The sequence below is a fragment of the Lytechinus pictus genome, chromosome 9, assembly GCF_037042905.1.
Source record: "Lytechinus pictus isolate F3 Inbred chromosome 9, Lp3.0, whole genome shotgun sequence".
Taxonomy (NCBI): Eukaryota; Metazoa; Echinodermata; class Echinoidea; order Temnopleuroida; family Toxopneustidae; genus Lytechinus; species Lytechinus pictus.
This window is the reverse complement of record NC_087253.1, coordinates 19,845,144-19,865,011: the sequence shown is the minus strand read 5'-3', so window position 1 is coordinate 19,865,011 and position 19,868 is coordinate 19,845,144. Positions and strand designations below refer to the sequence as shown.

Here is a 19,868-nt window from a genome sequence, read left to right as displayed (position 1 = left end):
TGAGCAAGGGGCTTTGTGGTGGGGGGGGGGAGAGGGAGAGAGAGAGAGAGAGAGGGGGGAGTTAAGAGGGCGAGTGGGGGGGGGGGGGGGAGAGGGCCGAGTGGGGATACAGTTTCATCATGCAGTACAGGGCGTCGATGAACACCTTAATTTTTTTCTCCAAAATATGGAAAGTGACAGAATAATCAGAAAAAGGTTGATTGGTTCTGATTTTGTAAAAAAAAAAAAATTCAAACAGAATTAATCAAGATTGCTGTTATTCTTCATGGTTGTAGAATTTAATTTAGTTCTTTCAAACAACTCAAATTTTGATTAATCATATTTGATTTATTTCACTCTTTTCTTTCGCCCCATTTTTTTTTTTCTTCCAAAAAATCAGGGAGCTGAAAAAGATGAGAGCTAGAACCTAAAGATATGGGGTAGCTATGACGTTGGAGAGGGCGCAGCCGCATGCACTTGCAGATCCAGATCGATTTTCATAGGGGACACTTAGAGTAGCCCCTATTTCTTCAATATTTTTTTACAAGCAAAAAAAAAGTCAATGAAGACATCATGCCACCGACAGCTCAGCTGCCTCGTAAAAGGGGGGCGGTCGATTATTTTGAGCATTTTTTTCATTTTGTCCTCAATAGGGGAGCTAGGGGGGGGGGGTCAATTAATTCTATATACACTTCTATTGTGTTTATATATGGGGGGGTCTGCTATTGAGCATGTTTTTAAAAGGGCTTAATATAACAGAAATTGTATGGTTTTAACACAATAAAATGTATCATGGAGGTTAATACTAAATTAATACATAATTAATGATAATTGTTTTAATTGAAAATGAAAATAATAAAGGCACCCATAAATACAGACCTAAACCTGTATTGGAAGTTGAACGGGCATAAAGTATGTTTAGCTGTAGCTGATGCTTTGATCCCGCAACCAAATAATGTTAGCATAAAGACTAAAGTAGCTTTTATATCAGTGGCGTAACGGGCGAAAAAAATTGAGGGTTACCAATACCAGTATACGATATGGCATATCGGGCAAAATTTATAAAAGTATATAGTTGCAAGCAAGCGACATGAGCATAATTTTGACGTTTTTGTTACAAAAATCCAATTAAACAATTTCGCAAGATTCTTTCCTTTTCCTTTTTTTTTTCTTGTTCGTGAATTGGGGGCATGCAAGACCCCCCCCCCCCCCACCCCCCTAACACTTTAACAGCACCACTCTTTGTTATGTCACTGTCTAAAATTGGATTTCAACTTTGAATTTCTAATCCAAAGGGATAAGACAAAAATATTTGCAGATTTCTTATTTCAAAGTATTTTTACCTAACTCCCTAACTCTGCTCTAGCTGCACTGCACGTTGCCCAACGGCCTTCCACCAAAGGGCCAGGCCGACTCGCCCCGTGAGCAAGTGACCGCGTTCGCGTAAGTTCACCCGAAGCCACGACTAAATTCTGACCATAAACATCACCTAACTAATCACTCTCTGACAATATTTCAAAGTATCTTTTATGACAGTCGATCCTTTGGGCCATTAAACGATAATATTTCCAATGTTATCATGACAAACAATTTTAATGAGATAGTGGCATTGTAGAAAAAACAAATTTATAAGCACGAAATGGCACCAGATATATCATCAAACATACAGCGCAGCGTTCGGGACTGGTGAGTGGTACGGCTCGCTTGGAGTTTTCGCCCCGACGAATTCGGCGAAAACGTTACCATTGCGCCGTGCGAATGTTCAATCTACGGCTCTCAATCAGAGACTTGAATGTCTCTTTTCGCATTATCGAAAATGTATCATACACTTTGTTTGGTTTGTTTACAAGTAAGTTGCAAATCCGTCGTGATAATTAGGAAAATCCACAATGTCTTCTTCTAATTCTGTAAAAATTACGTCTTCAATGTACCTGTGTCAGAAAATTGCCGAAAATCGTAAAAACTTGCCTAAAATTTCTCTTTTTGAAAGTTCATCCATGGTCTGGAAAAAAATGTTATAACTTATGTAGACATATACCGTGAACAAATGCATCCTCGATCACTAAAATGAAGTATTTGCTAAGATTTTTTATCTCAGGCCGCGTTACCATGGCAACTTTGAAAAATCCTTATTTTTTAAGAATAAAATTCTGGTTTTAAGGGTCATTTTAGAGACATAAAACTTACCCTATTTTGAAGTATTGGGTTTAAATTTCACATAAAACTGAATTATCTATGTTTATACTTTCGTATATGAATATTCATATTTCTTGTAGAATCTTAGTTTTTGATTGGTCAATGTTTCAGTCACGGCTAATGACTGAGTGTAAAAAAATCTGAAAATGCGCATTTTATCGGCAACCAACAAGCAAGATGGCGGAACACATTAAGTTGGCGCTATGCACGTACGTGGGGCCAGCGCAGCCTAGGCGCCTAGGGCCTTTATGGCCGGCCGTCGCCGCACCGACCGCGCGGTCTCAGGATTCATTAATTTTGGGGGAAAATATAATTTGGGGGAGATTTTTGTTGATCATGGAGAAACAAAGTAACTTATCAAGAGCTGCATTCGCCAGGCAACCAGGTAAAAATCTGCTCTCATATTAAGATCATATTGATTCAAATTTTTTTCATTTTAACGTGAAATTGGGATTGATAAAAAAAAAAGATAGTGAGTGACTGTGTCTGAGACTGAGTGAGAGATGCGGACCGCATTGCTCGGGTTCTCATAACCCAGAGGCAGAGAGCTCCGGCCCGCGGGCAGGAGCTCTATGGGTTAGGGTTCTCAGCGCTAGCTCGGGCCTCGGCTGGCCTGAAAGAAGGGCGCCTGTGCTGGCCAACCGTCCAGCGGTAGTAACGCGGGCCTAAAACAAGTTAACTAAGTTAGACCTAACGTTACTCATTCAGACTACCGTGCAGCGCTGTTCGGGCCAGACTAAGTCACTCTTTAGTCCACATTATTAAGGTTTAACGACGTTAGACCTGCACTGCCACTGGACGTGTCATCTAACTTAGATGTGGAATCACTGAAAATATGGTACCAAACTGTGATGTAGCATGAATATTAAATGTGGAGCAAATGCCAAAAAAGTCTGGTGGTTTTCCTTTTCAAGTTCTCTTTTCTCCCAAATCCCAATTAGAATTAGAATTAAATTAACGTTAGACACTGAACTTCTGAAGATGGTCTAACGTTACAATTAGGTTAGACCTGCATGCCATTAGTCTTGATTAGACATATCATAATTAGATGTGGAATCACTAAAAAGGTTGATCTGATTGATGTAATGTCATGTCATAGATAATTATATCTAGTACATACTACATGTATGACGTAGATCGATTGAAAAAATTCAAAACTTATTACTTAAGTGGGACAAAATTCTTAGTATCTTACTTGTGATTTAATGAACGCTAGCCTAGATCGAGGTGAGAGATCTACATGGTTTGTTGTAACGGGGTGATGATCTTGGCTGCAGGATTAAACTGCAGATAATCCCTTTTTTGCAGTCCTTTACTTCTTTACATGGGGGTCTTGACTGACTGAGCACTGGGTCTTTACAGCCTGTGCTGAGCTGTCAGATTATGACTCGATAAACGTTTCCATACCCATTCTTATCAACGGTCTATATCATGAATGTTTGTATGTTAGAATATTATGGTTATATGAATGTGTATTTTCTTATTAATAGCTGACAAAGTATGTAATGATAATAATACTCATAATGATGATGGCATTGACAATCATGGTGATGATGATAACAGTTTTATGATAAAAATGACGATGATGTTAATAATAATCGAAATAATGATAATGATAACAAGAACAATATCAATAGCTAACAATAATAATTAGAATTGCACTTGATATAAATAATATTGATAATTAATGATGATCAAAACAACAATAGTAATTTATGATGATGGTGAAAATAGCAGAAATGGTTATCATCTTAATGATAAACTTGTTTAATGATATCAGTAGTATTGTGAAAAAAAATTGTCACCACTATCTACTTTGTATCAATAGCCCGGATACTGTTGGTTGATTTCTCCCAACCATTCTCTGCTGAGATCTGCTATGACCTCCACCAAGCCCTGGAACATACCCTAGCCCTGGCCTGTAATATGTCTGGACCCGCTAGGATTCCATTCTTTGGACTGTTCGCTCTTGGTGCTCACTCAGAGGTATGTGGTACAAATATTTGAATTTGAATTTTATTTGTCAAGAGGGGGGAGAGGGGAATCGCCCTTTTAACATGTGCAGGTTCATAGGCTCTTGTACTGAATGTGTCATTTTGCTGTAGTTTGAATTTTGGTACATTAATCACAAATGCCATGATCTATTGATGAGAAATAGGAAAGTACTCTTGGAGTTGTATCTCTCTGTACATCTCTTTGCATATTATTTGTGGTATGGTATTCAAAGAGCAGATGAATAGAGTAAGCAAGGCAGTACTTGGGATTTCCCCCCTGGGCATAAATTGGAAACATCTACCAAAGAATTGCTAGGGATCAAGCAACTGAGTTTAATCACAAAGGTGTTATTTAAATTTTGAAAGTACAGAAGGATTTGGTTAACAATCATGCATCTTTGTGAATAATTGCTTTTAAAAAAATAGTACATTTTCAAATTTCTCCCATCCCCACCCACTCCTGCTAGCTGCTTAATATGGCCATAGTTGTAAGGATGTTCTCTTTTTTTTTCTCCTCCCTACCTTCCTAATATTTCTCTCTGTCTGTCTCTCTCTCTCTCTCATTCTCTCTCCACAGAACCTATTTCCACTGCAGCATGTTAAAGGGAACTTCTCAAGGCTCCAGAATGCTCTTCATGAGTTAAAAACCTTTGCCATCTCACAGGACAGCAACCTCCCACAAGCCTTACAGGATTCTGTCACGCAATTCAAGCGTCAGTCACAGACTTTGAGACAGGTATAATGGACCAGTAAATCCCTGTGGCCCATATTCTGAAGTCCACTTTAACCCATAATCTACTGAAACATGGTTGTCCCTGTACAAAACATGTGGAAATTACAGAATTCAGTAGTCAAAGGATTAACTATAGTCACAATCTGAGCTAAAATTAAAAATTATGATTACATAAAATGTTTTTAAACAGCTTGTAATGAATATTTCTAGTGATAAATGTGTTTTTTCCCCATCCTAAAGGCTTGGTTCCACTGCACTTACGGCTGCAGAGAAGATGTAAAACGGAAAAGAATCTTGCCATCCGTTGGAAAATGTTATGTATCCGTTGTGTACACTTTGCATACGTGCTTCATACGCTCTATATCCATCGAGCATCTGTCCACTGTGATTTCATTGTTCGCCCATTTTGTCCATTGCCTGGAGCAATGAAAACAGATGGAGCCACCCCAGAATTTTGCTTGTCCGCTGTATATGTTATGAATATGTTTTGTGTCCGTCGGCCAGTGGGACCAGGCCTTAAAGAAAGTTGAATTTGTTATTATTTCCAGATAGGTATGAGATATTATGCACGTTTAGTCATATAGATAATTTTTTGAAATAATTTAGCTTAACTTTTTTTTCAATAACAATATGAAGCTACCTTTGTAACGCTTCTATTCTTCTTTCTTCGTTAGACAACAAGTTTTAGTTGTCAGTTGGAAGTCATCATCATAACCTGCAAGCAAGGAGGAGAAGTCTCCAAACAGCTCGATCAAATACTCACTGAAATGGACCTGGAGAGTCTTAGGGTATGTTCACCCCCCCCCCCTTCCTTCCCTTCTGTTCCCTTGATATCTCTGAGGGAAAAAATACAAGGGGCACAGACGGGTTCCCCTTGAATTCCCAAAGAGCCCTGGAACTTCCCATAGGATCCAGTGTAATTTGTAATACAATTTAACAAATTTTGTCTTTAGAGCTAAAAAAGTAGCCCCGAAAAGATTTATCTGCATTGTTCCTCATTGAACCCCCCCCCACCCGAAAAAAATTGACCTTAACACCTCATACTGTTTGTTATCTGTATTGCAAATTTTGTTATGATAGGTCAAGTGTACAGTTACTTGTAAGTTTTGCAAACAGATAGAGGTCACATGGAGACTTTTTTAAAAGTTTATTCTGTTTGACAAAATGAACCTTTTTTTATACCGATCATATCTCCTCCCCCCCCCCCAAAAAAAAAAGGGGGAAGAATGTCAATATATGTCAGGACTTTGACAAGTAGTCCGATCTGCCAACTTTCCTTGGTGTTTATTGGCCAAAAAACTAAGGTATGTTGCAGTTACCAGGGTAACTGCCGGAAAAACAGATTTGGTCAGATAAAACATCTGTTGAGTCCTATCAATGCTCTTCAGAAGTGTAAGGTTTACATGCAAATACATTTTGTGCTCAAATAATCAAACAAACTTATACGTTAATTGATTTTTTTATTGTCAACATTCATACTTTAAAAAATGGGTTTTTCTGCTTAAAAAATGATTTTTTTTAATTTTGTAGAAGATTCTTGTTGTGAGTCTGACTAGTTCTAGTCATGACAGTCCAATCAATTCTAGTGCATCATCTGACAACCTCACCGGCATACTGGATGTGACAACTATCGAACCAGGTTTGTCTAAAGAGTTAGGTCAACATTCAATTCAATTCTGCTTAATTCATTTTATTCTATCATACAGTACATGAATAACAATCAGTGTAAATTGGGTGAAAATGACTCGGGTAACCATAAAAGCAGCTTATTATCTTTTTTTGAATTCTGAATATTGTATTTAATATTAAATATGTGCACACACCGGGAGATTAATGTTAACAAATGTTAGTGTATGGAATTTAATCGGGCTAGTGTTTCTGGTCAGACTATTTTATACATTTATGAAGCACTACATAATTATTATCAGGCACCTGCTGCAAGGGGGATTATCTCTTCCAATTTAACTATTACTGAAGTTTCCATTCGTCTCTGTATAAACATGAGGATATCTCACTGGTCATATTCTGAACTTGGCTTTAAATTAAACCCTGGTTTAAAGTTGTGGTTTAACTATGGAGAGCCAATTGGGGCACAAATCCCGAACAGGACACATCCAATTTATTAACTCATATGATACCCAAATTGTTCATAATTGTCTGGGAATGATAACTGAAGTATTTTGAAGCATTTTTCCTCATTATGAAAGCAAAAGGTAACAAAATAGTAAACATATGAAATATACAATATACACAGATTTCTAGAATTTTTGGCTCCCCATAATTTTAGCACAGAGTTAGACCGTGGTCTAAATTAAACCCAACTTCAGGATATGGGCCAGTGAATTTAATTTAATGATAAAGTTTGTTTGGCTTTGTTTTGTCTGTCCTTTCTATCTTTTTTCCCAGGAGAGCTAAGTTTCCAGTCATTTTTCACCGGCTGGTTTCACAATTGTGGAACTGACAGAGAACAGCTACATCTCTTGTTTCCAAACGGAGGTAGGCATATAAAACTGGATAGGGGGTAGTTCTTTTCTGTGAAACCACAAAACCTGATTTTGGAGACAAAAGGTACCTTTTACATACAGTAACAAAAGTAATAACCACTTTAAGCGATTAAATGAACATATGAAAAAGGGCAAAAATCATCTTGGCAAAATAGTAGAATTCCATAATATTACCCAAAGTGAAAAAGTTTGTGGATTTTTGTTTGGTTAAAAATTGTAACCAATTTAAGCCTTTCATTCTATTCATATATGTTTAACATGGATACATGTGGCTGACCAACCATTTGTATGCACACCATGCAAAACACTATACATATGGTATGAAAGATATTTTTCATTATTAGATTTAGAGGCAAAATGCAAGGTTTGAGTTTATATAAGTGTTTGGAAATTACAAATGACCCCCCCCCCTATCACTACATCATATCTTATGCCTAAAAATAAGTTCAAACAAAAGTTCAAGAAAGCGAAGTGGAAGTTTGAGCAAATTATTATCCTGTTTCTGTTTGTGACGATCACTGATAAAAAGTCAGTTCAGACTTTTCAGCTCATGTGATTTTAGGTCCAAATCAGAGGTAGATATGAAAATATTATGCTGTGATAGGAAAGGAATAAACCCATTTCATATTATAAGGGCAATGTTCTTGATCTGGTGCATATTCAATAACTAAAACCTGCCTCTCCTGATCCTCCCTACTGTTAATGTGGAGCGTTGTGGCCCAGTGGATTAGTCTTCGGACTTTGAAACAGAGGGTCGTGGGTTCGAATCCCAGCCATGGCGTAATTTCCTTCAGCAAGAAACTGATCCACAATGTGCTGCACTCAACCCAGGTGAGGTAAATGGGTACCGGTAGGAAGTAATTCCTTAAACAGCTGTGTGCGCTATGAACGCCTAGCTTAGCCGGGTAATATAGGAGCGCCTTGAGCACCTAACAAGGTGGATATGTGCGCAATATAAATACCCTATATTATTATTATTATTATTATTATTATTAATATTTGTAATTTTCACCTATAGATGTTATGATATTATTGTTGTACATTTTTTTCTAAATTCTCCTGAATTCATGATGCATTGTTTCAGTCTCTGATTGTTATCATGATCTATTACTATCTTCCAATAATGTGACCTTTTCTTTCTCACTCTACCCAACTATTTTCTATTTCAGAATGCTACGGCATTGTAATTTTTGAATATGTAAAACAGAATATTACTTGGGTTTTTGTGTGCATTTGTGGTAATCTCCTCAAACTAGCTACAGTATATTACTATCTTCCAATAATGTGACTGTTTTTTTAAATATTTTTTTGAGAGTGTTATTTTCCTTGTACTTTGCGATAAACTGATTATTTATGTTTTTGGTGCATTTAGATGCAGTCCTTTAAGTTACATTTAATCTCCTCAGACAAGCTAGTGCTTTACATGTATGTGCTTGTGCTGTCTTTCCCTTGTGTTACTGATCTTGTGTATATGTCCTCAGACAAGCTAGAGCTTATGCTATCTTTCCCTTGTGTTAAGGCCACCGCACACCTTACGACCCGACCAGTCGCCGACTGGCTTGCGACTGGGTGAGGGGAGATGTGACGTCACAGCTCTTGTCAGCTTCGAGTCGCAGACCGGTCAGAGACAAGTCGCAAGGAAAATCGTAAGGATTTGACATGTCGAATCCTTATGAATGGATCGCAAGCTCAATCGAACTTCCAGCCAATCAGACAGCAGAGTTGCACGACGCATATATGATAAACAACGCGCTTACGCAGTAGTAAGCGCACTTCCTCAGTTGCAATGCCAAAAAGCGCATGCGTGAGTCGCAGATCGGATCGCAAGGTGTGCGGTGTCGAGGCTTATGACTACCTTGCGATTCATTTCCCCTTACTCAGTCGCAAGCCAGTCGCCGACCAGTCGGGTCGTAAGGTGTGCGGTGGCCTTTACTGATCTTGAGTATATTCACTGATGTCCTCAGACAAGCAACTGTTCATGCTTTATTCCCTTTTTGTTACTGAATATGTGTATATTTAGTAAAGTCCTCAAAAAAAATAAGCTTGTGCTCATGCTTTATCCCCCTTGTTTCTGATCTTTTGTATATAAGTAATGTCCTCAGACAAGCTGGTGCTCAAGTGTGACTTACAAGAGAGATTTATTGACCCTGCATTACTACCCTTCAACGCACAGTTTGTAAGTATATTAATCTAAATTCAAATCACATGAATTGTAACACATGATATTACACTAACCGAGTTTGCAATAATTGGAAATGTCAATGGAACCCTTCATTTTGATTCTGCTGTGCAATCATTGGTGGAAAAGTCACCATAATAAAAAAAGAAAAGAAATTAATTGCAATATTAGTAAGTTTGAAATGTGAGGAAGGTCAGCTCCTACCACAGAAATCCATGATGTAAAAAAAATGAAATCACTTTCATATTTTGTAGTTCAAATTATTATTTTTTTTCGCATCAAATAATTGGCATTAGCCCCTTTGTCTGAAATTGAAATTATAGATCATGATGATTATTAAACCTTAGTGAGAAATCTTTTTTTTTTAAAGTGATTAATAATAATGATAGCTGGATTTATAAAGCACTTTTTGCCTGAGGATAATGTGCTGCTATTATTACCCCGGCTTTAGCTCGAGCTACGATCACCGGCCCTCAGTGCATTCAAGAAAATAATCCTGCCGGGTACCCATTCACCTCACCTGGGCAGATATATGCCAAGCAAGTAAGTCCCTTCAAAGGAGACGGTTATTTTCGTTCTGATCTATCATAATATTGCCCTTACCCATGGAATGATACTTCATCACCCATTATATATTTTTTTTTTTCAAACAGCAGGTGATTATGAGTGGTCCACCAACAAAAACATCTACATCATCCATGCAAGGATCTACAGTAACACAAACCACCCCAGTCAGCAGACTACGGGTTATGCAGATGGTTAAACTCCAGGGAATATGCGATTCACTGGTAAAAACAACAACAATCTCACTATTTCTTTTTCTTTCTCGTTTCTTTTCTCCCTGTTTTCATGACTTATAAAAAGATATGGAGGCAGTTGCAAAGCCAACCTCATTGTTTGGTATCAGATATGACTTAGCAAAATGAAAATCTATTTGTATTTGAAATTTATTGTAATAGATTTTTTTCTTTTAAAGAGCAAATATGCAAATGGGGTAAACTTTGCCCAATTGGCTTATTGCATAATCCCTATTGCTCCTAATTGAAACCTTGGACCTACTGTTGAAAACAATTGGTCCAAATTGTTTCCAACTGTTCAGCCCACTGGTCCAAATAAATTATTTCCCATTGCAACCATTGTTGGTCCAAATTGACACCCCCCACACCCCATCCATTGAAACCAGTAGTCCAAATTGCTCCCAACTGCTCAACCCATTTGCCCAAATAAATTATTTCCCATTGCAACCTTTATTGGTCCAAATTGACACCCCCCCCACCCCCATTGAAACCAGTAGTCCAAATTGTTTCCAACTGTTCAGCCCATTGGTCCAAATAAATTATTTCCCATTGCAACCATTATTGGACCAAATTGACACCCCACCCCCAATTAAAACCAGTTGTCCAAATTGACATTTGATCACAATGGGAACAGTTGAACTTAACTTTTCTATTGAAATCCAATAGAAACAATTGCACCAGCTGACACAATGCCTGGTATACAAGTAGGATTAGGATGCCAAGCGAAATCTGAGATTTACTCACTGAAATCCATTGGTCCAAATCGAAACTAATTGATCACCAATTGCAATCTAGTTGATGTTCAGTTGGTTTCAATTGTTATTTATTGTTTTTTTTAATGGGTTTCATTTTCATTTCTATTTATGTTCTCTATATGAAGAGCTCACTTGCAAAAGGGGTTAGGTCCATTTTTCATCAAATTTGATTTTTATGTCTCAATGTATAGATTTTTAGTAGCTCTATAAGATGATATCAAAGAAAAGTTGAAATTCCTATTAAAATGTGAACTAAAATGGCAAAGAGAAATCACTTTTTTTTTCAAAACGTGAATGAAAGTGGCAAAGAAAAATCACTGTTTTAATCAAAAGAGATTGGATTCATTTAAGTTTACTTGCAAAAGGGGTTAGGTCCACAATGATAATTTTTTTTTTTAATATATAGAAAAAAAATGAAGACAGGTAGATTTCTTTTATACCCAATTTTATGTTCACATGATAGGGTAGTACATCATGACAATTTAGTTTCTCATAAGAATATTGCAATAAGTGAGAATAAAAAACACATTTTTTCTCGGAATGGTCCAAAGTGGACCTAACCCCTTTTGCAACTAAACTCTTCATATATAGATGTTTGGTCAGCCGATGATTGCACGGCCGACAGCATGCTGGAAGCTAGATTGGGAAGAACTAGATTCAAATCAACAGAACTTCCATGCCCTTTGCCATCACCTACATCACAGGGTAGGTTAGCAAGAATGGTTTCAAGAAGGTTGTATTCAAGCAACAAGATATTCCACCTCGAAACACGTTTATGAATTTCAATTTTTAAATCATGCATACACTACCAAAGAGAGGAACATCAGAGTTAAAATGGAATTTAATAATAATATTTCACTTTTAGATATCGCCTATCAACTTGTAATGACATATCTTTACTGTATTATTACACCAACTTTCATTCTGAATCTGGCTTGCCGGCATATGGTGTATACACAATGAAAAAAGAATTAAATACAGCTGTCATTAAATCTGAGTGCAAATGGATATAAGAGAATTAAATGATTTTGAATAAATGGATTTTTTTCAGTTTTTGTATAGTGCATAATCACATTATGACATAATGACCCCGGCTATGCGCTTCAAAGGACTTGGATATTACCCTGGCTTTAGCCCCGCAGCCTTTTACAGCCCGGTAGCATTTCAAGGAATAAATTCCTGCCAGGTACCCATTTACCTCACCTGGGTGGAGTGCAGCATAGTGTGGATAAATTTCTCGCCAAAGGAAATTACGCCATGGCAGATGGCTGGGATTCAAACCCACGACCCTCTGTTTCAAAGACATAAGACTAATCCATTGGGCCACAATGTTTTACAATTGAACATGACTGAATGTAGTTTTTAAGAGGAATAATTATGAGAATGGTACATGGCAAGTTGATTAGACAGTTTCAGTTCATGGTTTACATCACAACATTCTTCTTCTTCCTCTTCCAGGAGATGTGTCTTGTTACAAGACTTGAGCCCAGTGAACTCCCAACATACCCAAGCAGTTCTACTGTCCCTAAACCTAGGGGTCATTTCATAATTTTGCCTTCACCATCAACGTCGCTTCTAATCAGACCTGTAGCAGTCAATGAACTTATGCTACCAGGAGACTATCAACTACCATCAGAAACACCAGTTTCTGATAGTCTTCATCTAGTTTCACAGTATTTAGATCAAGTAAGTGGCTCTTTCATCCTGCTCATATAAGCCTACATGTACATAATAATAAAAAGTTACAAATGTTAAAGCTTTTTTCCAATTATGTCATAAACGCTCATTTTAGTGTGCACAAACATTTTTTGTGACATATAGGATACAGATTAATGCCTTTCAGAGAAGCCATGCATCATACCTCGGTCACATTGTATCAAGACTTAGTTTTGCCTAATGGGTTTTCAATATTCCATCATAAATTTTTATCTTTCTTTTTTCAGCTTGAAGTCCTGGATAAGTACAACCCATTAATGAATCACTGTAACCTAACATCAAGTTTGGTTGGATTGATGACCAAGACATCGACAAGACAGCCAAGGAAACAGAAACAAACAGCCACTGGTTCTTTTCAGGTAGGAAGGAATAGCATGGGTCCAGGGGATTCTCATGGGTGCATATATATATATTCTGCTCTTACATAGCGCCTCTCATTTCGGAACGATGTCTGTAAGCGCTTTATTACAGACTAATTGATTCCCTGGCCTTCGGATTTTGAATTTCCTCCTTACCTATGTGCTTATACCTCGGTCACATTTGCTCTACCGCGAGTCGAAAACAGCCGTTTTAACATTAGTTTTTTTGTAATAGCTACATAATTATACGTGGTCGGTGTGAATAAAAATGGATAAAACGGCTGTTTTAGACTCGCCGTACGGCCGCCGTAGAGCAAATGTGACCGAGGTATTAATCTCCACTTCTTAGGAAGTATTCCCACAATGAGGAATGAACAACATTGATGCCTGCATCTCCTCATGTATACCCAGCTATTACCTGGGCAGAGAGAGAGACAAAGTATAGATTGAGACCTTGCTAAATAACCCAAATGCCTTGGTGGGATTCAAACACATGACCTTTTGATCACAAGGCAAGTGTCAAAACCACTGCATCTCATTTTTGAAATTTACCGTTATTCTTACTAATACTGCTTGCTGTAGTATAAACCTATACGGAAAGTAGGCCTCTTTATGACAATGAGTGTTGATATTGCATAAAATAGATTAACATAAAACTATCGAAAGTTTGTTAGTTACCTCCATTGTTTTTTTGTTGTTTACAGCCAGCATTTGACAGAGGAGGAAGAGGAAGAAGAAGAGGATCGACCCGTCCTCATCAGTTCCAACCCGCAAGTAATCTCCTCAACCAACCACTGCAAAAGAAATTCTGTAGCCTTCCAATGGAGACAGATACATGTGATTTTGAATTGTAAACTATATGTACACCATGCATGGAAGATTGTTTGATTCAAGTGTCCCGGAATCACCAACAATCATTTCTTAACTTGAAAGGATGCAATTAAGTAAACAATTGGGGAATACATATCTGGACAAGTAGATACAGGTGTCCAATCATTCACTTCCTAAATCTTTGAACATGGGACTTGTTGCATGCATGTCTCAATGATTAGAAAATGTGTATGTTTACACACTCAATGACTGGTGTCCTAAAGGATGAAATATCCTTAAGTTTTAATCATTTTGTTACTACTAGCGCAAGGTTTGGTAATCAAATTATTGAATATCTAACAAGGGTAAATAATGAAACTAAGGGAACAGTTTGAATTAACTCACCAAATCTCCACATGGTTGTCCAAGAACTGATGCTGATGTATTTGTGAAGTCTTGAAGTATGATATTAACAAAATAATCATCATGCAGGAAAAAATGTCTATTAATGTATGAAAACTGGCTGGAAGAGGATCAGTCCGTGATGTTTCGGTGAAATGCAACACAAAAACGTACAGTATGTGGGAATCCATTTCATAATAAGTTGCATCTGGAGCTACGAGGTATGACGTCCATAGTATATACAAAAATAGATGGAATCATAAAAAAAAAACAAGATAGCGCCATCAAGGGCCAACAGAACACTTCAATAAAACATTGAACAAAGTACGCACAGTGCACAGGAAACTATAACTCCTCTCAATGACGCAAGTGAAAATTCTTTACACATGCATGATATCCAATGCAAAACAAAAATTGAAATTGAATTCATTTTGGTGTATTAATAGCACCAAATCCACTCTGTAGTGTTCACGGCACGAGTCAAGAATTATGAAGGAAATTCAGAATTGAAAAGAAATGTTTTGGGGCGTTTTCGAAAGTTCCAGAAGTTAAATCTTTCTTAATGCAGGGAATAATTTTCCTGGTATTGCATCGCAGTTTGCTCCACATTCTTGAAAGACTGCTATACATCAAGTCTTTTGTATAGCATATTTTTACATAGGACTGTACATTACTTAGTTGAAAGCTTTTCTCTTATGACCAAAAATGCTATTCAAATTTGTAAAGCAAAATCATTCTCATTAATGATACATTATTTTTTTACTTTATGATACAGTAATTTGGTTGGTCAATACTACCTTCATTGTCTGTCTATAGGCTTATTATTATATTAATACACTATAATAAAATTGTATGCATATTTGATATAAAAGGTTAGGTTTGTATGGACATGAAAGCTTACCCCTTGCCAGAGGCCTTGCCAGTTGTAGCAAAAAGTAATGCAACTCACTATATCACAATAAAAGCATGGAACACTAGTAAATTTTGTACACTGAACCTATTGTGTTCTGCTTTTATAGAAAGATGGAGGATAGTATAATTATGCACACTTGGTTCTTTGTGTTGTATTTCATTCATTCATTCATACAATTTTGGGAATACCTCATTACAAGCTTTCTAGGAATGAAACCTTCATAAAGTAGCCTTGGACCCTGTAATATAAAACTTAGCGATTGACCATAAGGCTCTTTTTTTAATGATCTGGGCCCCCATCTTACAGAGAGTTACGATTGATCCAATCAAACACAACTATGGAAAGCCAGCAATGTCAACATCTAAAATACATGTTTCAAAATATTTTCTAGATATGATGTATATTCATATATTTCTCGACAATTCAGTATGCTTCTCTTTGCAAATTTCCTAAAGAAAGAAATGTGACTGATGGATTTCCATATACTTGAGGTTGATCGGATATATCGTAACTGTATAGAAATCCATCCATACAATAATTTTTTTCTACAGGAAATGGAGCGAATCACACTGAATCTTCAAGAGAATGATGAATGTATGAATATACATCATATATCTAGAGAATATTTTGAACAAATTTGCATTTTAGATGTGACGTTGCTGGCCCTCCAAAGTTGTGGTTGATCGAATCGATCGTAACGGGGCCCTGATCATACACAATAATAAATGAAATCAATTGTAGGAATTAGCCCCATGGGCAACCACTAAGCATTATGTTACGGGGTTTCATGAAGCTTGTCAGCGATTTTTCTTGTTAAATGATTTTCACTGACAAATCAGCTCTGAGCCAATCAGATGCAAGGATTCCATTCAGTGGCTTATTAGCAAATATTAAAAATCAGTGAATATTTGTTTTATGACATACGTGTACTCCCCCGATGAGATGTTATGTAATGTAGCAATCCAGTTATAAGTCCAAGTAGAAAATGATTTGTTCCTCAGTTTCATAATCCATGATCTATTCACGCAGACCGCACAATTCTCATTCGATTTATTGACTTCGAAATAGTAATCGAGAAGAGACGACAAATAATATCAAGATTATGTTTTGTTTGTATAACAACTTAATTTAATGTCAAAACTTTTTCATAACAAAATTACACTTTTAATCAATGTATATGATCAATGCATTTCACTTCATTACAGCGAGTCACATTTCTAAGATCTATAACATATTTATGATGTGTTCTTTTGATGATTGTGGACAAATAACCGCATTACCTTGGGGTAAAAAGAAAGCGATTGACTTTATATTGAGACCTACAACTTCGCCAATCAAGTCTTGATCATTCCAAGAAATCTACCCATCATTATCACCTCTCCACTTCTTTTGGGCCAAATCCATGGAGGAGGTTTAGAGAAGCAAGGGCAAAACCACCAACAAAACAGAGACTGAAGCTTTCGGTCAAGACCCAGTTTACATGTAGCCCTTTGTACCTTTTACCTTCTGGATGTCATGCTCAGCTCAGGGTCCCGTTTCATTAAGACTTGTTATAATAGCAAATGCACAATTTCTATTTAAAAATCTATTATCAGCCAATCAGATTGAAGGATTTGAAGAGCTTTTAACCGTTATGCAAATTTATTATTATAACAAGTTTTATGAAACGGGCCCCTGCTCTCCCAAACTGGAGTATTTCATGAACAAGTCATTTTCAGTATTGTTATAATCTACTGAAAATCCTTGTATCTGATTGGTTGAGAGCAACTTAGCCTGTGAAAATCACTGACAAAACTTTTATGAAACACTCCCCTAATCATCTCATTGGATTTGATTACTCCACCATGAAAGATATTTGTAATATGTTGAGCTTACTTGCCTAAGTTATATCACTGTAAATACACTTTGCTTCAACAAAATAAATAGAAAATGTTGGATGAAGTATCAATACTCAGCTGTTGTCGTTTTTTATTTACCAGGTATATGATGAAAAAAAAGAGTTATTCTCATTATCAAGTTGCCATTGCCAAACCTGTGAAGAATATGGCATCAATTATTCTACATCACAAAGCGATCTAGGGTTTCCTCCAAATATACAAGACAAATATAAATGTTCTGTATTTCACAAAAGTAAAAATCAATTAAGGCTCTGGCAACCCATTCACAGTTGATTATAAATGTATTGGGCAAGAGTTCTATATGCACTCCCCACTAAAATTGAAAATAAAAACATGAATAAGGTTCAGAATAATATATCTAGCCCTAATATAGAACATATATGATGGGGGAGTGGAAATGCATACCAAAATATGGCTTTATTCCGTCAAATTTCGAGCAAGATCTAATGCGTGTTTATGTCCATAGACATCGGTTTATTTAGGCAGTAAAGGGTCTGTGAGTCTAGACTAGTCGAACTATCGGCTGATAATCGTTAAAATACCCCTTCCGGTATCAGCGCTTCTCACTAGCATAGCGGGAAGAGGTCTTGACTGCGGATAAAACGAGGTGAGTTCGAGTCCCAACTAAGGTAAGCAACAGTAAAAAAAAAAAAAAAAAAATCTGAAGAAAAAAAAAGTGAACGAACCGGAAGTCTCAACAATCTTTTATTTTTTTATGGGGGGGTGCACATGGAACTCTTTCCATGTATTGTCTTTTTAATATTTTATTTTTTGAAGTCATTTGTACACTTATCCACACAGTGGCTGTTAAGAATGAAGGGGAGGGGGCTGTAACACAAATACATGTATTTGCAATCAATAAAACAAAGATTGATTGATTATACACTGATCAATATGAGCATGCACCAGCTAATTTGACTGGCCATCCAAGTGACTGTGATCGATCACTACTTTTACATTACAGAGTCCGGAGCCCTGTCTGACAAAGACGTGCAAAAGATTTCAAATTGAACTCAAAACTGGGATTGATCAGAAATCCTATCTCTTAACTACACAATTTAAGATCAATATCAGTTTGAGTTTGATTTGATCTATTGCAACTCTTGGTGAAAGGGAGCTTTACCACGTAAGTTTCCAACATTTATCTAGATTCCAGAGTGCGGCTCTATACACAAAGAGAATTTAAACCATGCACAAATGATACATGTACATTATTTTACAAAAATATACAAGTATTTACACTGATTAAAGGCAAACACCTATCAGAGATATGATGGCTATGAATTTTCAAGTTCTATTCATGTTTAGCAGCAGATGCAATGTAATACAAACCCTTTCCATTGCAAAGAACTGTTTTCCTAACATTGAAAATATATAACCGCCGATATGTTTGGGCAGAGCATTCGTGTATAGTCCCATACGTGCGATTCATTTTTTTTTTTTTTAACCACCTTTTCAATATATATTATGCACATTAAATTGAAAGATGGAAACAATCACTGAGTTACTGATTTCAACATTTACTAAGAATACCATTGCAAAAAGTCTCACTGCGAAGGATTGCACTTCAAATCCCTCACATTTAAAACATACTGGTAAAACATGAAGAGCTGAAAATATTGGGCCGACAATTTTGGCATAGTCCCATAAATGCTCATCTGTGTGCTGTGCATATACCCTTAGACAAAAAAAGTCTGCGAGTCAATTCATTTGCAACTTAGTGACCTCATTGCCTTACGGCAAAAAAAAAAAGAAAAAAATCTATCAGGTGCATAAAGATTTATTTGGTGATCTCATTGCTTTTATGGCAAAAAAAAATATCTTTCACAATCATGTTGAGACAGTTTTCACCATAATTAATATTCACAAGTAGTAATTTTTATCCTAATATATGAAATTAACAATCCATGGTTTGGCAACATAAGGTTTCAGAATCATCGCTGTACGCAAGCCAATGTGATTTGCCACTGGTACACAATACAAAATGGCAAAAACAGACCTCCAAAAAGACAACAGTTGTCATTCAATGAAGTACACTGCATTTGTCCAAATATCATGCAAATACAGTACATACAAGAACAAGCTAGTTGTCCAAAAGTATTGATGCACATTATAAAGAAATGCACAGTCCATAATAGACCCATGCATGTTTCATAACATTTCTTATCAATGATAAATACCAGAATTCAATGACATATTTCCTACTGGCCAATGAAATAGCAAGAAACCAGTAGCTTTTAACAGGACCATGTGCCACTGAAAGGTTTTATGAAACTGGGTCGTTTTGTACCTTGTATTGGGAGTACTGTAGGGCATTTTCAGTGAATCCTTGTTAATTCTTCAATAATCTTGATGAGATCGTTAGATGTGCAGTCTCTCTTCATTCCTCCGTCATCAATCTAAAAACAAAATAAGAAGTACATGTCTAAATAAGGGGGTAATACATGTATCACATTTTAAGCTCGACAATGGTTGTGATGATGATGGTGATGATAGTGATGATGGTCATGGTGATGGTGGTAATGATGGTAGCAGCAATGACGGCAGTGGGGGTGTTGATGATAGTGATGATGTAGGTGATGATGTTAAAGTGATGATAAAGTGGTGGTGGTAGTAACAATGATTACAGAGGG

General features: G+C 36.7%; 2 protein-coding genes across 2 annotated transcripts in view; one reads left to right on the top strand and one right to left on the bottom strand.

Moving 5' to 3' along the window:
- Positions 1-1,161: 1,161 nt before the first annotated feature.
- On the top strand, positions 1,162-14,667 carry LOC129268701 (meiosis 1 arrest protein-like). Its single transcript, XM_064104894.1, has 11 exons — positions 1,162-4,161; positions 4,747-4,905; positions 5,577-5,690; positions 6,433-6,541; positions 7,309-7,398; positions 9,497-9,582; positions 10,239-10,373; positions 11,729-11,842; positions 12,596-12,823; positions 13,081-13,212; positions 13,917-14,667. Exons 1-11 carry the CDS (start codon positions 4,102-4,104, stop codon positions 14,064-14,066), a joined length of 1,377 nt encoding a protein of 458 aa, XP_063960964.1. The 5' UTR covers positions 1,162-4,101; the 3' UTR covers positions 14,067-14,667.
- A 1,770-nt stretch (positions 14,668-16,437) lies between these two features.
- LOC129267583 (DNA damage-binding protein 1-like) overlaps positions 16,438-19,868 on the bottom strand; it is a 36,501-nt gene continuing 33,070 nt past the window's right edge. The window contains exon 22 of the mRNA XM_064104392.1: positions 16,438-19,634. Within this exon, the coding sequence (XP_063960462.1) occupies positions 19,554-19,634 (81 nt within the window). The 3' untranslated portion in view covers positions 16,438-19,553. The remainder of the gene's footprint in view (positions 19,635-19,868) is intronic.